This window comes from Hippocampus bargibanti, linkage group LG05 (assembly GCF_051943395.1).
Source record: "Hippocampus bargibanti isolate YZ-2025 linkage group LG05, ASM5194339v1, whole genome shotgun sequence".
NCBI classification, from domain to species: Eukaryota; Metazoa; Chordata; class Actinopteri; order Syngnathiformes; family Syngnathidae; genus Hippocampus; species Hippocampus bargibanti.
Window position 1 is genome coordinate 5,661,057 of NC_142738.1, and position 24,075 is coordinate 5,685,131.

The 24,075-nt window shown below is 40.2% G+C and overlaps 2 protein-coding genes across 2 annotated transcripts in view; one reads left to right on the forward strand and one right to left on the reverse strand.

Annotated features, from left to right (window-relative positions):
* Positions 1-13,950, reverse strand: part of pik3c2a (phosphatidylinositol-4-phosphate 3-kinase, catalytic subunit type 2 alpha) — a 39,843-nt gene extending 25,893 nt beyond the window's left edge. Inside the window, exons 1-3 of the mRNA XM_088996106.1 lie at positions 13,817-13,950; positions 6,320-7,570; positions 462-559 (exon numbers count right to left, since the gene is read on the reverse strand). Coding sequence (XP_088852232.1) covers positions 462-559; positions 6,320-7,492 — 1,271 coding nt within the window. The 5' untranslated portion in view covers positions 7,493-7,570; positions 13,817-13,950. The remainder of the gene's footprint in view (positions 1-461; positions 560-6,319; positions 7,571-13,816) is intronic.
* A 1,507-nt stretch (positions 13,951-15,457) lies between these two features.
* LOC148897616 (nucleobindin-2-like) lies at positions 15,458-24,025 on the forward strand. The gene is made up of 13 exons (XM_088996171.1): positions 15,458-16,224; positions 16,892-17,023; positions 17,574-17,672; positions 17,743-17,875; positions 18,147-18,250; positions 18,321-18,506; positions 18,961-19,051; positions 19,132-19,190; positions 21,423-21,515; positions 22,817-22,906; positions 23,012-23,185; positions 23,278-23,329; positions 23,412-24,025. Coding segments are annotated over exons 2-13 (1,215 nt in total). The 5' UTR covers positions 15,458-16,224; the 3' UTR covers positions 23,414-24,025.
* The last annotated feature ends 50 nt before the right edge of the window (positions 24,026-24,075 follow it).

Consider the following 24,075-nt stretch of genomic DNA (forward strand, 5'->3'; position numbering starts at 1 on the left):
GTAAATAAAGACTAAAATGTAAATCAAGTATATAATAAACATTATTGGGGAGGGTCCAAAGTATTTCAAGTTTTGATTTATTTGCAGCAGGGCTGTCTCTATTCAAGTACATCACGGGTGTCAAACTCAAGGCGCGGGGGTCATGTCCCGGCCCACCACATCACGCAATGTGGCCCGTCAAAGCCAATGATGTGTCGCAAAAACGATGTTTCTAACTTAGCACCAACTTTTTAAAAACAGATTTAACATTACAAAACATTTTGACATACAATTAAGCTTATTACTGGTCCTTCAACTCGTCTTTCATAAAATTGCTGCATGGTCGTAATCTGAGACAACCATGATTATTTGACTTCGCACTGTGAATTTCACAATGGGGTCCGCAACAAAAACGAGTTTGACAACCCCCTCACCCCCCACGATGTACAGTATAAAGTTCAACAGCCAATGAAGTGTCATACCTCGCCACGTCTTTGCAGAAGGCCACCACCTCAAGGTTTTGAGCGTCTTCTTGTTCCAGGGCATCATTCTTCACTAGACTCTTTCCTTTACCCTTGTCCTGATTGTGCCAAAACAAACACACACACAGTGGAGGAATTAGAAAAACACACACACAATAAAAGTCATAAATACATAAATAAACAAACACACACTCAAAGAGGAACAACACAAATGACAAGTTGATACACAATGATGTCATCTTTCAGGGTTTGAATCCCAAGAATGTCGATGGTACACTGTGACTATGAATCACACACATTTAATAAGCGCGTGACATCTTATTTTCCTAATATGTTCCAAATTGTACGAGGCATAATTTATTTGTTATTAGGCGGGATTAAAAAAAGGCCTGGATGATTCAGATAGAATCTGTGTGAAGTGTTGGCAAAGATTCCTGGAACTGTTTTCTTTCAAGCACGCACACACTGGTAAGATAAGCGGCTTACTGCCAGGAAATCACAGTAACACTTGGTGCTATTTTACGCAACAGGCTGACTCGAGGAATGTACTTCCCGGGGTACAGGAAATGCAAAGCGCAAAGACCCGAGCGCTCTGCAAAGTGCTCAGTCACGGCTTTGGGAATGTGTGACTCTGACATCTTTTCTTCTTTGATGAGGAAGGAAGAGGAGAAGGAAGGAGGTTTTGAGAAATGCATGGAATGTGGATGCAATCGTCATTTCCCACTATTAGAAGCGTCTTGATTTAACACACAAACACACAAGTTGGACCGAAAGTGTGTCGACATCGGGTCATTGAGTTCATCGTGAACCCTGTCAAACACTTTTTTTTCGCCCGTTTTCAATACCGGACAATGTGAAGGACATAGCGTTAAAGCACTTTTAAGTATCCGAAAGATAGGAAAGCACTGTACATGTAAACACCCATTTACAACCAACAAAAGGTTAAGGATATTCACAAGTCTGTCGCTTTCACATATTTTTTGGAGTGAGTATTCTAACGATTATTCTATTGATTACAAAAGTGACATATGAAGTGCGGTTGGTGAGTTGGCTGGACGTCTTGCATAACTCGGTATAATTTGTGGCCATTGGCAACTCGTGTGGGAATGTCTATTTCTGAGTTTGTGAAATAAAGCAATAGAAAGTGGGCCTGTGGTTGTTTATATCCTTCTCAGGCATTACATCCCAGTCTAATCCTTCAAACTATTTTTTCTATGATCATTGACAACTCGAGATATTTAACTTTCAAACTAAATTTCAGATGCAACAAGAAATGCACATTTATGAGTTGTTAAATTAATTGGATGTTAAAAAAACTTTTCACGGGACATGCCAAACTTAGGGCTGGACGATACAGAATCAGTATTATATAGTTGCCGGTATATTACATCATGACCCCCAACCCCGTTATTGTTCACTATTTCATAATTTTGCTTATGTGAAATGTAAATTTCTCCACTGCGAGACTAATAAAGGCAAATCCAATCAAATTCAATTATGAAAAAGAACGACAAATGGGCAAAGTTCCGGTAGTTTGATTTTAAGAGAAATAGCGAGTGAGCTAGCGAGAGGAGGGAGACGTGCCACGCACTCTGTTGGCCGTCCTAATAGCGTAGCCCCGGGCTTTACTAGCGCCATATTGTTACCAAAAAACAAACAAACGCAGGGCTGAACCAAACAGGCAAAACACCACGAGACAGGGGTCGCCGTTGTTAGAGCACTCAAGTGATTCCCACGTTCCTAAAAACAAAACAAAACAAAAAAACGCCTCGTCCCTTTCATCACTGTGATATGACGCGGAGGCGTCGGTGGAGCAAGGTAATGAAAACTGAGACCGTGTGGAAATCTCGCGTTGACTCGGCGAATTTCGAAAGTGGGCGTAGCGTGACGGACAGAAGTCGGAAGCGTTGGTGGAGACAAACTCACGTTTGGTTCAAAATAGTTCCTTGTGACCAATTTATGTCCGATATGAACATATTTTCGAGTTGGGATATTAGCAAGAGGTAGACAAGCACAAAAACTTTAAAACTTGGATTAATTTCAAATCAAATCAAATGCGTGACGTCACTGGAGCTCAGGTTCACTTGAAAGTGGGGCCCTCCTGTGACGACTTGTCTTCTTGGTGACGTTTTACGGCTTGCATGTGTCATTTCATTCACATTCCAACATTTTTAACTCGTGGTAATACTTGTGGTTATTTTTTAAAAAAGTCGAAAACAGTAAAAAATGTTGCGCAAAGTTAAACTAAGTGTGCCCAACATTTTTTAACCTAATATCCACTTTTCAAAAAATCTGTTGCCACAAACAAATGCATCCCCACGAACACACACTCATTGCATGCAATAACTCAGTATACACGGAGTTGGAGGTCACACAAAATCAACAGATTTGCATCTCGAGCAGGTCATTACAGTGATACCTTGGCTTACGAACTTAATTGGTTCCCAGACAGCATGTGTAAGGCGAAAAGTGTGTCTCCCAAAAATTAATTTCCCATAGGAAACCACTAAAATATAATAATTTGTTCCCAGTTCCCCATAAAACATAAGTTTCTACTTTCTAATTTTATAAACCTTAAAACTACAGAAAAATATACCTTATTTTACCTTTAATAAATGTGTTATGGTATTATAATGAAAGAAATGAACTGTACTGAATAATAAAGTCGTTTTATTTACCTTTGTGATGGTTGTTGATGGCTTGAAGGAATGGAGTGGCCGGTTTCATCAGCATTAAACACTTGATGAGGAACGTAGCCTTAATCTTTCACCATCTTGAGGAATTGATCCCTTGTAGGTGCTTTCTCTGCGATAATTTTACCTTGTTCCTCATCAATTGTGTTCTGTTTAGCTGGGTTGATAGCTTTTTGCATCAAATGTACAGATGGCTTGTGCAGGTTATTTGTACAGTCTGATTGATGGGATATTTTAATCTTGCAGTCTATACTCTGCCTTTGAACTATCAAAGTTCAAACGAGTCCAAATTTCACTGTTTTCTGTCAATTTTCTCACTCTCTCTGTCGTATGCCTGTCTCTTTAATGTTTAACGCCCCCCGACCCACTCACTGCTGCGTTCTTGACCAATCACATGGCTTTAACCGAAGACTGGGGGCAGGGAATAGTGGACAAAAAAAGTCGTCTGCCATTTTCTTTTTTTGGATAACGGCCTCACTCTCTCTCTGTCTGTTACCACCCCGCCCCCCCTCACTGCTGCGTTCTTGACCAATCACGTGGCTTTAACCGAAGACTGTGTGGGGGGAATAGAGGACAGACAATCGGCTGCCATTTCCTTGTTAGAACGGGCTCGTTCGTGAATGACACATCACTCATTTTGGCAGCTCCGTGTGTATCCCGAAAAATAGTTCATATGCCAAAGTTCAATTTTCATAAATTTAACGTTCGTAAACCGAAAAGTTCGTAAGCCAAGGGGTTCGTAAACCGAGGTATCACTGTATCTGCTTTGATGATGGATGAAAACAATGGCTGAAAAGAAGACAAAGCAGTTACAAAACATCTACCAAAGACAAAACATCTACCTCTTGTTCACAAACACGGACATACAGCCGAATGCTTGTTGCAAACTGTTCCGTCATCAGAGGAACCAGCGAGACTCAAAACAAATAAACTTCCTCTTTCGATCAGGAAATGAACGTGGGGTACAATTTGCCCTTTTGTGTGATGGACTAAAATATTCGCAGAGACTTCGGATTTGTCAACCAAGAACAAGGCTGAGGGGGGAAAAAAAAAAAAAAGAGTCAAATATGTTCCATTAATATGTATGATTTCGTACCTACTATGTATCTTTTTAGGTAAAAAAAAATTTTGTGCTTTCTGTCAAGTGACTCACACAGTTTTTGACATCCCGCCACAGCAGCGGCAAGCATCCACTCTGCTAAGTGCATTGCAGCATAGTAAGGTGTAATTAGAATAAATAAAAGATCAAAAAAGTCTGCAGTGGGGTTGGTGGGGTCTGCAAATGTGGGAGATGCAAGTTCAGACGGTTCATTGTACTTCTGGCTGACGTCAACTCTGGTTGAATTGAAAAATGAAATTGCCAGAGAGAAGATTAAGATCAGCACAAAGACAAGATGGACAGGCAGACCGGCAAGCGGGAACACGCTCAATCCGTCTGTGATGGCTAAACGTTCCAGGGTGTTTTGTTTGTGGTTTGTCCAACAATTTCTGCTGATGCTTTATGGAGGTGCGGCATCTGAGGCAGTGATGCATTATCGTATTTTGACTACATTTGAAGCGAGTGGCATCGTTTGAGAGACCATTCATTTCTTGTTTTTATATTCATTGCACTCAGTTAAAACCATTGCGGCAATGTCGGTTTCTGTTAATCTCATCAACCCCCTCCCCATAAAAAATATGTTAAAATCACCAAAAAAAAAAGATTCCATGGTAATTTGGTTTTTTGGATTTAGAAAAAAAAAAAATGAAATACCCCCTGCTAGGCACCCACAGCAATGCCCCGAGGCAATGTCCTAAATATTCCTTACAAAACCTCAGATTGTGTTTGCAACCACAGATTGAGAGAGCGAGAGAGCAAACAGCTCCTTCTAAAAAAATGAAAGAGAGCGTGAAAATCGAGATTGATGGGTTTCGTAGTAAAACATTTTGGGAGGTTTACTGACCAGCATTGGCATACAAGACTCGATGAGTGTTAATTTTGCCTGTAATGAGATATTAATCCATCCATTTTAGGGTCACAATAGGACGTGGGGTTCCTTTCCCACGCTTAAATAGTCATAAGATAGCTCGCTAGCTAACTAGCTCGCTAGCTAGCTGACTCGCTCGCTGACTTGCTAGATAGTTAGCTGGCTCGCTCACTAGCTGGCTTGCTAGATAGCTAGCTCGCTGGCTGTACAGCTAGCTCGCTAGATAGCTAGCTCACTTGCTTGTTAGATAGCTACCTTGCTAGATAGATAGCTTGCTAGATAGCAAGGTATCTAGCCAGAAATGTAGCTATCTAGCAAGCTGGCTATTTAGCAAGCTAGCTATCTAGCAAGAGAGCTATCTAGCTAGCTTGCTATATAGCTAGCTAACTATCTTGGTAGATAGATAGATAGCTAGCTTACTAGATAGCTAGCTATACAGCTAGCTCGCTAGATAGCTAGCTCACTTGCTTGTTAGATAGCTACCTTGCTAGATAGCTAGCTAGCTAGCAATATATCTAGCCAGAAATCTAGCTATCTAGCAAGCTGGCTATTTAGCAAGCAAGCTATCTAGCAAGCGAGCTATCTAGCTAGCTTGCTATATAGCTAGATAGATAGCTAGCTAGCTTACTAGATAGCTGGCTATACAGCTAGCTCGCTAGATAGCTAGCTCACTTGCTTGTTAGATAGCTACCTTGCTAGATAGCTAGCTTGCTAGATAGCAAGGTATCTAGCCAGAAATGTAGCTATCTAGCAAGCTGGCTATTTAGCAAGCTAGATATCTAGCAAGCGAGATATCTAGCCAGCTTGCTATATAGCTAGCTAACTATCTTGGTAGATTGATAGCTAGCTAGCGGGCTCACTATCTTGGTAGATAGATAGCTAGCTTGCTAGATAGCTGGCTAGATAGCTGGCTCATTATCTTGGTAGATAGATAGCTAGCTTGCTAGATAGCTGACTAGATAGCTTGTTGGCTAGATAGCTAGCGAGATAGATAGCTAGCTAGCGAGATAGATAATAGATAGCTCGTGAGGTAGGTAGTGACATAGCTAGCGAGATAGCTATTGAGATAGATAGCTAGATAGATAAAAGATAGATAAACACTTCAGAAAAAAACACCTAAAAAATGAAATAAAGCAAGATGCACAAATCTCAACTCAAATGTTCATAAGGAGGGAAGCATCTCTGCGTGTGTACCTACCTGACTGTTTGCTTTATGTTGCGAAGAAGTTCCCGGAATGTTGAGCGAATGGCTCCTCGTAACAGCGGCCCCGGTCGACGCCCTCCTCTGTTGCGATCGGGCCGACCCGGATGCCTTCCCTTCAAGCGGGTGACCGCCATTACTACTTTTCCCTTCAGTCTCCAACACTGCGTCCCAGGGATCGCCAGCAGAAAGCCCCTGCGCCGCATCGCTATCATCCCCCGGCGAAGTGCCCACTTCCTCATTGTCGGCTTTGCGCTTAGTCAGCGGGTCCAGATCCAGCCAGTCGAAGCGGCCGATGCCCGTGGATTCCGCCGTCGCCGCCGGTGGATGGGCCGCCGGGTTGGGTGCGAGGGATGCAGAGCACGCCGGAGCGGAATCTAGGTCAGTGCTGGTCGACTTGCCGTTCTTCAAGTATTCCGAAGTGCTGGCAATCTTATCAAAGAGTTTTGCCATCTCGGGGTCCACGGCAGGCGGTGGAGGGAACGCAACGGTAGCGGCGGCGGCGGGTTGTATGGGAGTGAAGGCCAAGAAAGATGGCTGCTGAGGGGGTAACGCCATGAAGGGTGACAGGGCTGGAGTGAAGCCATTTTGAAACGTCCCCGGTTTGGGGAACGGGGCGGAAGGGAATAAGGGTGCCGGTTGATGGGTGGGCGTGGACACAGCAGAACTCGACGGAGTAGACAGGATGGGCGTCCACTGGGAACCTTGGAAAGGAGATGAGCTAGATGTATGGCCGCCGGGGTAGGAGGCGCTAAGGTTGAAACCCAGCAGCGACGACGGACGCGATACTTTACTGTTGGCCCCAAAGTTTTCATCTAGGAGGAGCTTCTCCAGCTCCTCATTGGTCAGCTTCTCCACATCAATATCCCCGAACTTGTTGGCCTCTGGTTGCTTCTTGGTCTCGGGAAATACAATGAGATCCTTTTCTGGTCTTTTGGCGGTAGGCAAACGTTGAGAAGAAGCGGGAGTGCAAGCAACGGTTGCAGACTTAGGCTTGTTTGGCTTGGGGGAGGACCCCCCGGTGGGAGAGGAGGAGAAAGTGTGCCTCTTGTCCCTTTGAAGCTTGGCTAAAGCTTCTTCTTCCATGCGAAGGGCTTCTTCTTTACCCACGAGCCCCTTTCGCTGGGGGACATCCAGCTTAAACCCATTACCTTTCGATATCTGGGCCATTGTGTCAACTGGGAGGTGCCATTAGCTTGATGATTTTTTTTTTTTTACATCAGGATTCCAAAGCAACACCTCATACACCTACAACAAACACAATGTGACAGATAAAAAATTGACATGTAATTATTTAATGCAAGTTTTTGGTTCTCAAACTTTGAAACTGCAATCACAATAACACATTTGTTAAAACGAAACATAGAACACATCTCTGACATAATTCAAAACACTTCTCGGGTGTCTTACCAAAGGTTTAAAGGACAACCGCCACCATTTTTTTGTCTCCTAACTGACATAAGAAAAATGTTTTATAGCATCTAAAATACCCAAAATGTGCAGGCTGGTATTTTTAGTCAAATGCAAAACACCAATAAAAATGACTTAAAGTGTCCCAAAACTACTTCGAAATGACCTCGGAAATGGCGAGTTTCAGAAGGTCCCGCCCCCTTGTTGACAACACGCCCGGACGTCTTGCCTTGCCATAGAATCAAAATAATGGCTTCAGATTCGGAAAAGATGCTTTCTTGTTACTCATCCAGTTATGAATATGATTCAAATACAGTAAAGTCTCGTTATATCGATATTCAAGGGAGTCCGAAAAAATATCGATATAACCGGGACTATCGATATATCCGACCCTGTTTGCATGTAATTTTCTCCGTGCGTGCATAGAAATAGTATCGATATAACCGGGACTATCGATATATCCGATATCGATATAACGAGACTTTACTGTAGTTCCGAAGAGGAAAGCATAAATGTTTGCAATCGATTAAAGAAGTCCTTCCGTATCATTTTGAGGTGTCTGGACTCCAATATAGCTCCCAGAAAATGCACAAGATGGCGCACAAGCTACATTGGAATGGGCTGATTTGTCTGCTGGAAATTTGTGTCAACTAGTATCAAATAGTAGTCTTGGTGCAACACACAACGATTCACCAGCGCGTTAATTATGTGTTTTCCTTCTAATTTCGCCATCAGCACGATGTTTTCAGACCAAACAAAGTACCCAAAATGCATTGTGTGTCGCTTTCTCGGTCAGGGGCATTCTAGACGAATCGTCACAAACTCGAAAACAAGACTTCCGGAATGTTCAGCGCGAGTCTTAAAACGTAAAATATAAGCTATATGTTATATCGATTGGAATCTTTGTAAATGATAAGGAGAAAATGACATGCGCGCAGGGTTTGATAGTGATATCGTTTTTTTCGGACTCACAAATTATGGACGTTGGACAACTTGTGAGTTTTACAAATTATGGAGGCGTCGGTTGTCCTTTAAAAGATGGCAGTCATCTTTAAAACCGGACAGAAATGAGGGTCTTTTGAGGGGAACCATCATCGAATGTGATTTTTTTTTATTTTTTTTTTACAAAATATCCTGCATCAAACATTTACACAAGGTGTTCTCATTTTACAAGACGTCCTTTCAAGTAGCCATGTAAACGTCGAGATGAGATATGTTGGTTCAGTAAGCGACTATTTATTAATCATCTACTGTACTTCCCATTTCCAGTTAAGGGTCTGCGTTCCCTTGATTGAGAGCTTCGGTAACAGATACACATTTGAGTTCATCCGTTTGCGCTTGTTGAGCAACGAGAGAAGATGAAGATCTCTAAATTGGCTCTCATGCTAGCAGTCACCTAGCGGAATTCTAGCTATTCTATTCCGACTTAGAAACAGAAAGCGTCTGTTTTTTCTGTATGTCAGGAGAGGAGCCTGGTTGAAGGCGATAACAGAGTACATCTAGCTAAACACTGCTCATGATACTGCCAATGATATGAATTTGGGGAAACCATTAAAACAGGTGTCGTGAACCTATGGCTCTTTTGATTATTGCATCTGGCACGTCGATAAAACTAAATGCATATTCTCGCTTTTTCGCTGTTCATTTCCTGTTTGGGCTGCAGTTGGAGGAAAGTGCAATTTTGATTGGATGATACTAGCCGTTCATGTTGAAACAGGTAAACGCCCCTTTTAAATAAGCCAGACGAGTAAAAAAAAAGACGAAAATCGTACACTTCATGTTAGAATGGACCGAAAGACTCGCCTTTGTGGAGAGAAAAGGTTCTGATTCTAATTTGCAATGAAACAATACCATCGATGAAACAGTCGAATGTCAGTGACATTTTAACAAGCCCCCATGCTAACGTCAGCATCAATATACTTCTGTGAGAGACAGCAGAAAGCAAGCGTGCAAGCTAATGAGCAGTGTGCAGTGTGCTAGCTAGCAGTAGCTTCACCTATGGACCCGGCAAAAGACACATTGTAGCAGTCCTTCATCAACGTCAATGGATTTTGCTGTACATGTTTGGTCGGAGAACCGTGTTGCACCCAAAAGCCGACAGAAGAGGGCATCCAAGCTCCATATAAGGAATTTATCAGCCTGTGGAAGCGGAGATGGCCACTGGAGGTCGCATTTTGTGCCTCTTTTTTTCGTTGAGACATCTCCCCTCAATGTTGCCTCATAATAGCACATACAGTAAAGTCTCGTTATATCAATATCGGATATATCGATAGTCCCGGTTATATCGATACTATTTCTATGCACGCACGGAGAAAATTACATGCAAACAGGGTCGGATATATCGATAGTCCCGGTTATATCGATATTTTTTCAGACTCCCTTGAATATCGATATAATGAGACTTTACTGTATAATTCTTTAATCGATTGCAAACATGTATGCTTTCCTCTTCAGAACTATTTGAATCATATTCATAACTGGATGTGTAACAAGAAAGCATATTCTCCAAATCTGAAGCCATTGTTTTGATTCTCCAGCAATGCAAGACGTCTTGGCGTGATGTCCCGAACTGGGGGCGGGACTTTCTGAAAACGCCCAATCCGCAGCTCAATTTTTTTGCAGATTTTGGACACTTTAACTCATTTTTATTGGTGTTTTTCATTTGACTAAAAATATCAGCCTGCATGTTTTGGGTATTTTAGATGCTATAAAACGTTTTTCTGATGTCAGTTAAAAAACAAAAAAGCGACGTCGGTTGCCCTTTAAATGTGTGTTACAGTAAAGTCTCGTTATATCGATATCGGATATATCGATAGTCCCGGTTTTATCGATACTATTTCTATGCACGCACGGAGAAAATTACATGCAAACAGGGTCGGATATATCGATAGTCCCGGTTATATCGATATTTTTTCGGACTCCCTTGAATATCGATATAACGAGACTTTACTGTATTTTGATCTTAAAATTCCATTAGCAAAGGTGACGTTCACCTCAGAGTTAGCGAACTCAAACTCACAAGTGGTTCACTGTAACTAGCGCTTGTCAAACAACCACCACAACCTGTTAGCCCCTCACTTGGGGGGAGCGCTTCTCAAAGCTACCATTCATCACACCACCACAGGGTTGAGTGAGTTCCTTCTCTCACCAGGCACTCCTAAAAGACCCCCCCCCCCCCCCGGTCCCCCTCCTTGTTCCCGCTCCACCCCTCCCATTGTGGTGGAAAAGCCTTGCTAGGGCCGGCGCTCGCCTCACACCATTGTCCGCCTCAAGAATTTGGCATGCTAAGCAACCTGAGGGTGTTCTTGCTCTCTGGCGTGTAACTAGCGCTTGCAGCGACCAGGCTGTGTTATCAGCTGCGCTAACACCAGATGGAGGATGACAACAAACTTGAGATAATAAAAATATAATAATACATTGCATTTAGAAGCGCCTTTCCGAACTCTCAAAGTCACTTTACAGTCACAGGGTTTTCTGTGGGCGAGCAGCGGCAACCACACGCACCAGCGTTCAATCAACCCGGAAGTAAATCAAATCGATAGAAAGCTAGCTATTGTATAGTGAATAAATAGGTAAGAGATGGCCAGATAGCCAACAGCTAGCCAGCCAGCCAGCTAATCGCTAGCAAGCTAATGGATAGCTGATAATAATAATAATAATAATACATTTCATTTATAAGCGCCTTTCAAAACTCCCAAGGATACTTTACAGTCACAGGATATTTTTTCTGCAGGTGAGCAGCGGCAGCCACACGTCCCAGCGTTCAATATAACCTAGGAATTAACAGTTGTTGTTAAAGCGCTATATAAACCAATGAGTCTTTTGCATTGTATTTGGGAAAGCCGCCGTCATTTCAAGCTCATATAACTCCAGATTTATAAAATTTAGGAATTAACTCTTTTTTCTGATGAAACAAGAGAGTCTAAGGTTTCTTACGCTGCATTGACTGTTTACGTAGTCCTAAAACTAAATATTCTGTGGGTCCTGGTATTGTTCCGTTTTGTTCCTCATAGATCGATCACAGAAGAATGCTGACAGAGCAGAAAAATACAACAAAATACTGAAAGAACCTGACTCTCGCTACGCATATGCGATCTCTATATGGCAGCAGGACGCATGAAAGGGAAGAGAGAAGCTGAATTGAGCCAAGACTAACTCCAGAACTGCATTATGACACAAAAAAGAAGGGAGGGGTAAGTAAGAGAGCGCTTTAAGACTTTATAACAACATTGGAGCTGTCGACCGCTGTGCTGTTCAAGTATTCACGAGGCAGACGAGAATGCTCACTAGAGTGGAAACAAATAAGAGTATGCGTACAGAGGTAGAAAAACAAAATCTTGGGAGCTACTTTGTTCATTCACTTCCTCCATTAATTGACAAAACTACATACTAGTTGTGTTTTGCTGCTGCTCCTGCTTTCCAATCACAGTTCAAAAGTGCCAACGTTAGCAGTCTGTTGGCTCAAAGTGCAAAGAGAAGATCATTGAAAAGGAAAATATGTAACTGGGGTGAAGACAAGATGATATATGACAAAAACGAGTGTGAAATACGGCAATGATTCAAGTTAGTACTCTTTGAACAGAAGCCCAAATGGAACTGTATAGTGCCTCTTTGCAATTTTTTGATGATGATACTAGTGTCTTTACCGGAAACAAATTCCTTGTGTGTTCTACATACTTGGCAATAAAGATGATTCTGATTATTATAAGATCTTTTACTTAGCTCAAAACAGTAAACCTTGACATATTCACAATTGAAATTAGTCAGCAGCAGTAGGCAACTGCACTTTCAAGTGCTACGTTTTTTCATATTGTGTTTGTTATTTTATGTGCATTGGATTGTTTTCAGCATTTTTGGCCACGGCATAGGTTAAAAGAGAAGAATCTGTGCATTTGACTGCTCCCGCTGTTTTAAGCAGCATTGTTTTTACACCCCCCTTTTGTTTAGCAGAGATGCCGGCGCTGTTGGACAGTCTCCGTTGGTGCGCTCGGATAGATGGCTTTTAGAGCCAATGGTGAGGAGAGAAGAAAGTGGTTTGGAAGTAAGAGTCGATTTGAAACAGATTTACACGTGACAGGAAAAGTGAACCAATCTCTATTCTCATCAATGGACGCGACAGCTTGTTGCTTTCAACATTTCGCTTGGAGCAGACGCGTGCACAATTTCAGCAGAACATCTTTGATCCATTTGTGAAAAGGATACTTTGATTTGCTTCTCTTTCATCTAAAACTGCTTCAAAAACAAAGCGTGTTCAGTAAAAGTGGTTAAGATTATATGACTGTCTGTTATGCGTTGTATTATTTTGTCATTTTAATGTTAACTGTTCTTTTGATGCTGGCCACTCTTGTTTTCTGTTGTCTGACAAATGAATGTCATGTGTGCTATGTGTTACACATTTGACAATAAAGTTCGACCTCACTTCATTCTCAAAAGCTAATCATATTCAGAGTATCGATGATACCGTTTCAGCAGGGGTGTTCATATAATGTTGACAAATGACTGACCATACAAAAAAACAACAACTACTAGACATCAGGAACACACTGCTCACGCAAATGATATAACATTTTATGAGAAAAGTTTGGAAGATAAACTAGCCGCACTCACCTGATGATTTTATATTCAGTCCTGTAGACATTTCTGAGACAGGGCGCGAATATTTAGCAGAAGGCAAAAACAACAAAACAAGTTGATGAAAGTTTTGTTCTTAAAACGCCGGTTTCGTTCACATAAAAAAATGCTCGTTTGAAAGCGATTCGAACTTCCAACTTGACTTGGCTAAGTAAGCGGCTAACAAAAATAGAGAAAGAGAGAAAGCGCCATTCAATTTAAAAACCCGCTGGGTTCGATTCCGTTTTCAACAACGACGACGATGGAGTTGGCGTGAGTTCAATCTAATGATTATAAAAAACGTAGACGCGAGTCAAGCGCTTCGGTCTCACAACAAGGAAGAAAAGCGTTTTTTTTTTGTCAGACGGGAAGCGGTCGCTTTCAACCCGGTGAAGTAACCGCGACGACATCTGATAACAAAACAAAGTTTCGACGCAAACATTTTAGTTAGTGTGGAATGTGTCACTTTCTCACCTTTTAGCGGTGATCGAAGCCATTTTCGTCCCGCAGCTGCATTTTTTCCCCTTTCCTCGTCCACTTTGCACGGCACAGACGTCAGTTCCTGTGAAGGTTGAACAAGGGAGTTTTTTTTAGTGGAGGGGTCGGACGAGAGCATGGAGGGATGACTCAATGTAGGATGGTGTTATTAAAGCGGCTAGCAGCGCCATCTTGTGGACACGCGAAGACGCCATTTTCTGTTTGACACGTAACATTGCGTCAACAGTATTTCTCAGACCGAGCAATGAAAAAAATGCACTTGAGCTACAATGAAAAGTTTCACTTATTTCTACGTATTACTACTGTATTTGAATGTAATTGTGACGCAGTTACATTTTAGGACATAACTGGCAGACTTTATTGCTTCAGGTTGACAATACTGTAGAATATTGGACATTAATGGAATTAATTTCTAAATATTTTAACATCAGAATACATCATATGAAGCAATAACATAAAATCACAATAATTATATGATATTAAATATCAAATCCAATTCTTCTTCTTTTCCTTTCGGCTTTTCCCTTCAGGGGTCGCCACAGCAAATCAATGTCCTCCATCAAATAAACATAAAACAAACAAACAACAACAAAAAATACACAATAACAAAAAAATAAATATTAAATCCAATTATGTGTTTTTAATAAAAGAACATGGGCAATATAAAATATTTTATGTATGACGATGTTAGATTTAGCGTAAATTTTCGTGGTTTTGTGTATCTGTAATTGTAATATGTATTTGGCTAATTATATATATATATATATATATATATATATATATATATATATATATATATATATATATATATATATATATATATATATATTAATATGTTTGCTGTACATTTATGTTCAGCTGTTAAAGTGCTATAAGTATGTCCTATGAAGTGTCCTTGAGAGTTTTGAAAGGCGCTTAAAAAGGAAATGTAATATTATTACAGTAAAGTCTCGTTATATCGATATTCAAGGGAGTCCGAAAAAATATCGATATAACCGGGACTATCGATATATCCGACCCTGTTTGCATGTACTTTTCTCCGTGCGTGCATAGAAATAGTATCGATATAACCAGGACTATCGATATATCCTATATCGATATAACGAGACTTTACTGTATTATTATTATAAATCGATATGTATTGTATTGTTTTGTGTTGTATTTATAACCTCATATCACGGATAACTGATTACAGTACCTCATAAACCACACAGCACAGGTGACTGCGGCATACATACAGTTGGAATATGCCTATTTCTTCTATCTTATATTTAATTTCACATTATAATAATAAAAATACATTTCATTCCTAAGCGCCTTTCAAAACTCTCCAGGATACTTTACAGTCACTGGCTTTTTTTTGTGTGTGTGGGTGAGCCGTGGCAGCCATTCGTGCCAGCGTTCACTCTACCCGGAAGTAACACAGCAGCAAAGTTATGAAAGGAAGAGGAAATGAAACAAAAAAAAAATAAAATAAATAACACAGAATATGACGTTATGTACTGTGTACAGTTCCATTTTAAAGTTTATTGTGCACACACAAATACTTCATGGTTTTCCTTTTTCTTCCCTCCAAATTTTGTGTTATAAATTGCAAATTTCTCCATTGTGAGAAAAATAAAAGGTTTCTGATCTTAATTTATCTTATTCCTGTTCAATGCGTATATAATGAGATCCACCTTAAAATACATCCAATGCAATCCAATACAGTGCACTCTACATACAGTAGTTTGGAAGAAAATATATAGTTAATTCAAATATGAATAGGAACGTATAAGGACAAATACATACAATATGAACTGCAAATTGTAAGTAGTTTGAAAATAAAAGTTCAGTGCTACATTGCCCCCCCCCAAAAAAAATCGAGATGTTGAATGCTCTATTTACAATATATTATGTCAAGTAGCTAACTGGATCATCAGGTTTTATTTGATGTTGGTTTGACTTTTAACACCAATAAGTGTATAATGTATTGACAACGATGGGCGAAATATGTGATAAAACACATTTTTTGCGTCCTGTCATAAGAAAAACATCTTAAATACAAAATAAAATGATATAAATATTTGGAAATGTCAAAAAAAGCACGGGCCCCGCCCACTCGATGATTGACTGAGCGCCACGTACGGTTTGCTTAATCAGCTCGATGACATCCTGATTGACAGGTAACTGGACCACCCAGCGCCTAGTGCGACTTTACCGTTGCTCTTCCGTCCAATGGGATTGGGCGTGAGCGGGGCGTCACCATGGTAACTCCTTGAGGCAAGTAGGTTGATGCCACGAGCGGGTTGTATTGGTGGCAATGAGCAGGTGACGGCTGTAAACATATACAAGCTAAGCTAACAAGAAGCTACTTCAACAGTCAAAATTACACGTGGAACTGGGTAAGTATTATTATTGTAGCCTTGGTTGATTACAATCATGTTTTATTTGCATAATACATAGTTTTAACCTTCTTTTGGTTTCTTTTTCTCTGCCAAAATCGCTTCACCAGCCAACAGATGGTTCGTTTGTGTGTAAGCAGTCAATGGGTCTCTGCAGATAATAAAAAAACATTATGAGTTAGTGACAAACAATATGGAGTGGATGCGTTAAGTTACCACAGCGTCTCACGGTTTCCCCGTTTTTGTTGTGAAACCAATATTAAACTTAAACAACTAAAACAATCTTAAACATCGATACTCAGCACCCTAATTTGACAAGGTGAAAAAAGATGTGCTACCAAAATTTTGGAGAAACATCAACACCAACTAAGAAATCAGGTATTCTGGAAGCACGGTAGTCAAGTGGCCTGCACATCTGGTACACAGTTTTGAAGTTTGGGGTTCTAATCACAGTAATCGAGGTGCTACTATATGTACCATGAGATTCCAGTTAGTCTATATTAATTCAAATGTGGAAAAATGTTGTTGTATCCATTAAAATAAAAAAAATAAAAACACAGCCCTACGTACTGTACAGTATGCGCCCATGATTCGAATTACACTTAATCATTTTCCCCCAGGATTGTATGTGTTTTGGATCCCGCTAATTATTTCTATTCCAAAACAGATGGCGATGATACGACTTAAAGTGTTGGACAAATGCATACTGGTTCTGTTGAGTGTGTGGCTGTGCATCCACTCACTGCCCATTGCTCAGAACCAGACCAAGGAGGATCAACTGGATGCCCCAGCGAGTGTAGTGAGTCACCCAAAAACGTTTATAGATTAAACTACGACACGATGAATTTTAAATCTAATTTGACATACCCATTTGTCAAAAACGAGTGGAAATATACTGTACCTCACTCCGACAGTCAATATCTGGACATGTCCACTGGAAGCTTATAGTGTCATCTAGCGGTGAACTAACAGAATGCAACGAATGGCGCGCATTTGAAAGAATAAATATTCACACACTGGCTGCAATGAGGAGTACTGTACAGTAAAGTCTCGTTATATCGCTATTCAAGGGAGTCCGAAAAAATATCGATATAACAGGGACTATCGATATATCCGACCCTGTTTACACGTAATTTTCTCCGTGCGTGCATAGAAATAGTATCGATATAACCGGACTATCGATATGTCCGATATCGATATAACGAGACTTTACTGTATTTTGTTTCAAAATAAAACAGCAGCTTCACAGACTACCTCTGTTGGATTTTGGGGGTTTTGCATCTATTTCTATTCTATATATAGGTTAATTGTAATAATAATGCATTATTACAATTTCATTCATGTCTTAGGACACTGGGCTACATTATGACCGCTACCTAAAGCAGGTCGCCGAATACCTGGAGAAAGACCCTCACTTTCGTGTGAAATTACAAAACGCCAACATGGAGGTAAAAATACAGAAAACAAATCTTGTTGACTTATAGACTTGCAGTAATGAACCGTTGTCTTAATTCACAGCCACACAAACTTGCCAAAGAGCTGGACTTTGTCCATCACAATCTGCGCACCAAGCTGGATGAGTCCAAAAGGGAGGAAATAAACAGGCTGCGAATGCTCATCAAGGCCAAACACAACTTGGTGGTGGGAGATGGTAACCTTACATTATGCTAGCATTGCGCCTTAAAACTTATATCCAATTGTTGCACAGGACATACAATGGTATAGAATATATACCTTAGAATTGGATTTTTGTTCTATCACAGAGAAATCCTTCTCTATGCATTTGAGGATTAAAATATATTAAGTGGTGATGTGGTAACTAATGACAATCCTCAGTAAAAAACACATACTGCATTTTGTTCTTATTTAAAATCCATTTTTTTATACATTTGATTTAGAGTTGTGCATTCCAATCCTTACAGGCTGGAAAGTGGACTACAAGACGCTGCTGAAACAATTTGAACACCTTGACCAAGACAATGTGCACACATTTGAAGCTGAGGACCTGGACCGCCTCATCACAGCGGTAAGAAAGCTAAAATAAACATTTGTACGCTGTATGTTATATATAAAATACACCAAACGCCTACCGGCAGACTACGAAGGATCTGAAGGAATTTGACAAGCAGCACCATGAAGAGTTCAAACGCTACGAGATAATGAAGGAGCACGACAGGCGGGAGAAGCTCAAAACCATGTCGGAGGAGGAGCGCGAGAAGGAGGAGCAACACCAGGCGGAGATGAAGAAAAAACACGCCGTTCATGCCAAAGTCAACCACCCGGTAGGTTAGCAGTGGTGGAAAGAAGTGACCAAGTACAGTGATACCTTGGCTTCCGAACTTAATTGGTTCCCAGATAGAGTTTGTAAGGCGAAAAGTGTGTATCGCAAAAATAAATTTCCCATAGGAAACCATTAAAATGAGAATAATCCGTTCCCAGGTCCCATAAAACAATTTTCTATCTCTCTGACGTAGTCAGACAAAATTGCCCGTTCAACCAATCATTAGACCAATTAGCATTTAGCGTTAGCACTTGCCTAAAATGACACCAATGTGTTTGCGTGTACAGTAATCCCTTGTTTTTCCTGGTTAGTGGGGACCAGGACCACCCGCAATAGACAAAAATCCGTGAAGTAGGGTTGGGCCAACCACCTCGTTCGTTTTTCCTGTGAAAAAATAAACAGCGATAATCGAACCCATGAAGTAGCAAGAGATTACTGTACACTTGTATGTACAGGGAAGCGAGGACCAGCTGAAAGAGGTGTGGAAGGAGTCAGACGGTCTTGAACCGGACAATTTTGATCCAAAGACCTTCTTCAAACTGCATGGTAGTCAAATAAATTCATTATTATTCTCATTTTTGTATTTTTGTTTTTTGTGAATGCTGAAATTTGCCTTGTATGCTCAGACAGCAACAGCGATGGCTTCCTTGACGAGAACGAGCTTGAGGCACTCTTCACGATCGAGGTATGACATCATGACCAACATCTGTACAACTTAAAGGACAACCGACATCACTTTTTAATTTCTTAACTGACATCAGAAAAACGTTTTATAGCATCTAAAATACCCAAAACACGCAGTATGATATTTTTATTCAAATGCAAAACACCAATAAAAATGACTTAAAGTGTCCAAAATCTGCAAACAATTGAGCTGCGAATTGGGCATTTTCAGAAAGTCCCGCTCCCAGTTAAAGAAGTCCTTCCGTGTCATTTTGAAGCATCTGGACTGCAATGTAGCGTACCAGAAAAGAGGCAGAAAATGTCGACCAAGCTCCCTGTGAGGAATTAATCAGCCCGTTTCCACAGGATGATAAATTCCTTTTATAAAGATTGGTCGCCTCTTCTGGCTCTTTTTGGTGCAAAATGACGTTTTCACACCAAACAAGCACAGCAAAATGCATTGACGTGATGAAGGACTTCTACAATGTGTCCTTTTTTCGGTCAGGGGCGTTCCTTCAGTGACGTCACATACGGACTCGTCACCAACTCAAAAACAAGACTTCCGGAATATTCAGCGCGAGTCTTAAAACAGAAAATATAGCGATATGCGGTGTAATCTTTGCAAAATACGCTCATTAGAAGTCATTTGAAGCCATTTTACAAATTATGGACACAACTTGTCTGGAGACGTCGGTTGTCCTTTCACAAATAGAGTTCACCGAAACATACTGCAAAGGCTAATATTGATTCGATTATATCTTATTTTATGTTCACTTTATCCTCAAATTCCACCCCAAAAATAGATGAATTCATTTGAGTGGTGGGTTAAATTATACATTGTTTTTTTTTTGTAATTTAACTCATTCACTGCCATTCCAGAATTTGTTCAGTAATTACAAATTTGACATAGAGCGCCAATCCCGAATTTGTTCTATTTTTGGTTTTTCTTGCTGAAGTGCTGATAAAGCGCGAGTCAGACATCTGGCAATGGTTTTCCCTTCCACAAGGGAGCAGCGTTTCCTTTTTTTCTGTAGGTTAGCACTTTGTTACAGCTTCAGCTGTTGTTAAAGCGCTATATAAACCAATACGCATGTATTGCATTGTATTTTGGACAGCCACCCTCATTTCAAGCTCATATAACTCCAGACCCCATATAATTTAGGAACTCTTACTGATGAAAGATGATAGAATAACGCTTTTTCTGGTGAAAGAAGAGAATCTGAGGTTTCTTACGCTGCATTGAATGTTTATGTAGTCCTAAAACTCAATATTCTGTGGGTCCTGGAATTTGAGTGACAATGACAAAAACCCTGGCACTGGAGTGGACACATTTATGCACTGTCTGGCAGTGATTGGGTTCAGGGGAGGACTGGATCCTGTGATTTGGTAAATTTTGGTATTTTTTGTCTTTGCTCAAGCAAAAACCATATCTCATGATAAGGTGTGGCTTTTGATGCCATGGAACTATGTTGAGGTGAGAGAGAAGAGCTTCATGAGGTCTCCAGGCCCTCTGTAGTGGACACAGTTTTGCATGTCGGGCAGTGAATGAGTTAATATTTTTCAATACTCATGTACAGTAAAGTCTCGTTATATCGATATTCAAGGGAGTCCGAAAAAATATCGATATAACCGGGACTATCGATATATCCGACCCTGTTTGCATGTAATTTTCTCCGTGCGTGCATAGAAATAGTATCGATATAACCGGGACTATCGATATATCCGATATCGATATAACGAGACTTTACTGTATGTATTTTTGTTCCATTATTGTTTTTTTATGATTCTGGTAAAAAGAAAAAAAAATCAGGGTGGGTGAATAAATAAGTTTCTGCTCAAATAATGACTTTAGTTTCTATCGCTTGTGATATTTTGAATGTGAGATTTATATTTTTTAACCACGAATCGCCCCCAAAAATATTTATTGTAAATAATTTAACAAAGTATTTTTTTGGGCGTGGGGGGTGAATTGTATTGTCCCTGCAGGGAAGAACTTCACAACACCAATAATTGTGATCTAATAAATTAATGTAAGTTATTTTTTAAAAGTTGTACGGCTTTTCAAATTTTTATTGAACTGATTAGTTGTAATGACATTTGGGTGCTGGGGTGGAGGGAAAAGGGTAAAATTATGATTATAAAGTGTCCTTGAGAGTTTTGAAAGGCGCTTATAAATGAATGTATGTTATTATTATTATTTTAACTACTAGTTACTAGTTTACTACTAGTAAATATTGTCTCTTTTCTATTCAAGCTTCTGAAGGTGTACAACTCCCAAAACGAAGAAGACGACATGGTGGAGATGGAGGAGGACAGACGCCTCATGAGAGAGCATGTCTTGTCTGAGGTAGTATGAATCCATAGTTGCAAGTGTGGTGTGATTTATTATACGTCCACTAGAGGACGCTGTTAGCCAGGAAATAACTTGTGACTTGAAGAAACTTGAGAAATACTGTCATTAAACTTTTTGAATCTTTACTAACAACTTAACTTACTAAGATTTATGATAACCTCATAAAATTGCAATATTGGTGTTATTTTTGCTAGCTTCGCAGATGTCCAACCATAATAATGTTCATCTATTATTGAAAAGTCCATCTTGAAAATGACTAACAGTATAGCTGCAACCAAATCTATTTCTTCTCCTTCAGCCATTGTGGGCTGAAAAGAAAACACAACAATCAACACAAAAATGTATTTTCTTATGCAATTGGCTACAGATACAGTGTGCTAGCTCTGGCCAGTATGCTCTTATCACTAGCTGCTAGTGATACTATATTAGGCTAGTGACTAGCCAATCATAGTTTGTGAAAACTCTGATGATTCAAGCGCCTTCGAACACACCATCGGTTGCCAACTCGAAATCCGATTGGTTAAAAGAACAGTTTGATTGACACATTTGATGCGACAGGGCCTGCAGAACTGATTGTGAAGGCGTACAGGTAGATTTCGGACCCTGGTCACAAACGATGATTGAAATGTGATTGGTTAAATGCTTAAAGGAAAACCGACATCATTTTTTGTTTCCGAACTGACATCGGAAAAACGTTTTGTAGCATCTAAAATACCCAAAACACGCAGGCTGATATTTTTAGTCAAACGCAAAACACCAATAAAAATGACTTAAAGTTGCCTAAAACTGCCTCTAATGAGCTCAAAACTGGAGAGATTCAGAAATTCCCGCCTCCAGTTCGTGACGTCACGTCAGGAAACTTCTTCACAAACTGCCTTGCTCCAGAATCAAAACAATGGCTTCAGAGAGTTGAGATTCAGAAAAGGATCCTTTCTTGTTACTCATCCAGTTATGAATATGATTCAAATAAATCTGAAGAGGAAAACATAACTGTTTGCGATCAATTAAAGAAGTCCCTTTCGTATCAATTCGAGCCGAAAGACAGCGCTATTTAAATCAATATGTATGTATTGTATTGTATTTTATACAGCCGCCCCATTTCAGACAATTCAAGCTGAAAGACAATTTGGAATTATTTCATAAAAAAATCATGGACAAAATATAATTAACATTAGTCAGTAATTCAGATATATTTAGGCCAGCAGAGAAGGCCTTGCAGGCCCTGACGGTCCAACACTACTTTAACGTAACCAAGGGTAGAAACAGGAGTGACCATTCATGCGTGATATGTTTAGGTGGACACCAACAAAGACAGATTAGTGTCATTCGACGAGTTCTTGGAGTCCACAAAGAAGCAGGAGTTCCGACAAAATCAGGAATGGGAGGTAAGAATTCCTTTCCTGAGCCAATCGGAAGCCATTTTGCTTCAATGCATCTGTTCACAGAGCTCTCAATGTATCACCATCACTAAACTGTTGCGTGGCTTCCAGACGTTGGAGAAGCAAAACTCCCTTTACACCGAGGAGGATCTGGCGAAGTACGAGCAGGAGCTAGCCAAGGAGAGCAAAATGATCGTGGATCAAGTGGCAGATCTGCAGAAGCAGCGCGAGAATCTTCAAAATAAGCAAGAAGTACTGGATATTCAGAAACGCCAGCTTCAACAGGTCCTTAAATAGAACCCTCTCGCTATCACCACCCAGTTACGGAATGCCACCATTGATTTAGTCCGATTTTTTTTTCTGTTTCTCCATTTCAGGCCATGAGTGAACTGGAGAAGAAGAAGGTCCAACCCAAATCAGATGTCAAATGTGAGTAAAGTGACAAAGGTGACCGATTGCAAGTTAACCAACCTGCAAGAATAATATATTTCATGTTTTTTAATAATTGCAGAGTCTGGAGCCCTGGGAGCTGGAGGAAAACAGGCGTTAACCAAACACGGGTCGCAAATGCAGTGTCCGATCACGGAGCGAGTGTTTTTTGGCATTTCAACATTCCATCTTGTCTACTTTTTGTTTGCTTGCAATACACCACTGGCGAAAAGTTGGACTGCAAGGCTTTGGAAAATTTCTGGTGTATTTCCACGGGAATGTAGGGTGGGGGAAATGTACTTTATCGTATTTAAATATATTTAATTTACATCTTAAGAGTCAACCTTCAATTAAATTGTTGGTTTTAAAACCGTAAATTGGAAGTTTCCAACAATGACAACTCGGAATTTTGCAACCAGAGATGAAAGCTTTTTTTGACCCTGCAAATTGTTCCCTAAGGGAAAATGATTAATCATATTTATAAATTTTTATCTACAACTACATTTGTCATGAGAACCACATTCTTGAATATGTTTAGTTTTTCATGTCATTTTATCTGATTGAATTCCCTAATTTGATTTTTCGGAAATGATTCCTTCTCCAATTTGTCATACACATATGTGTCTTTTTCCTGTGTCCCAAACATCCGCCATTTTTGTTGTGAGTGACAGTAAAGCAAATCATGTAGCAAATTTATAGTGAGTATTTTACTTTTTTTTTTTGGGGGGGGGGGTGAGGGGGGGTCT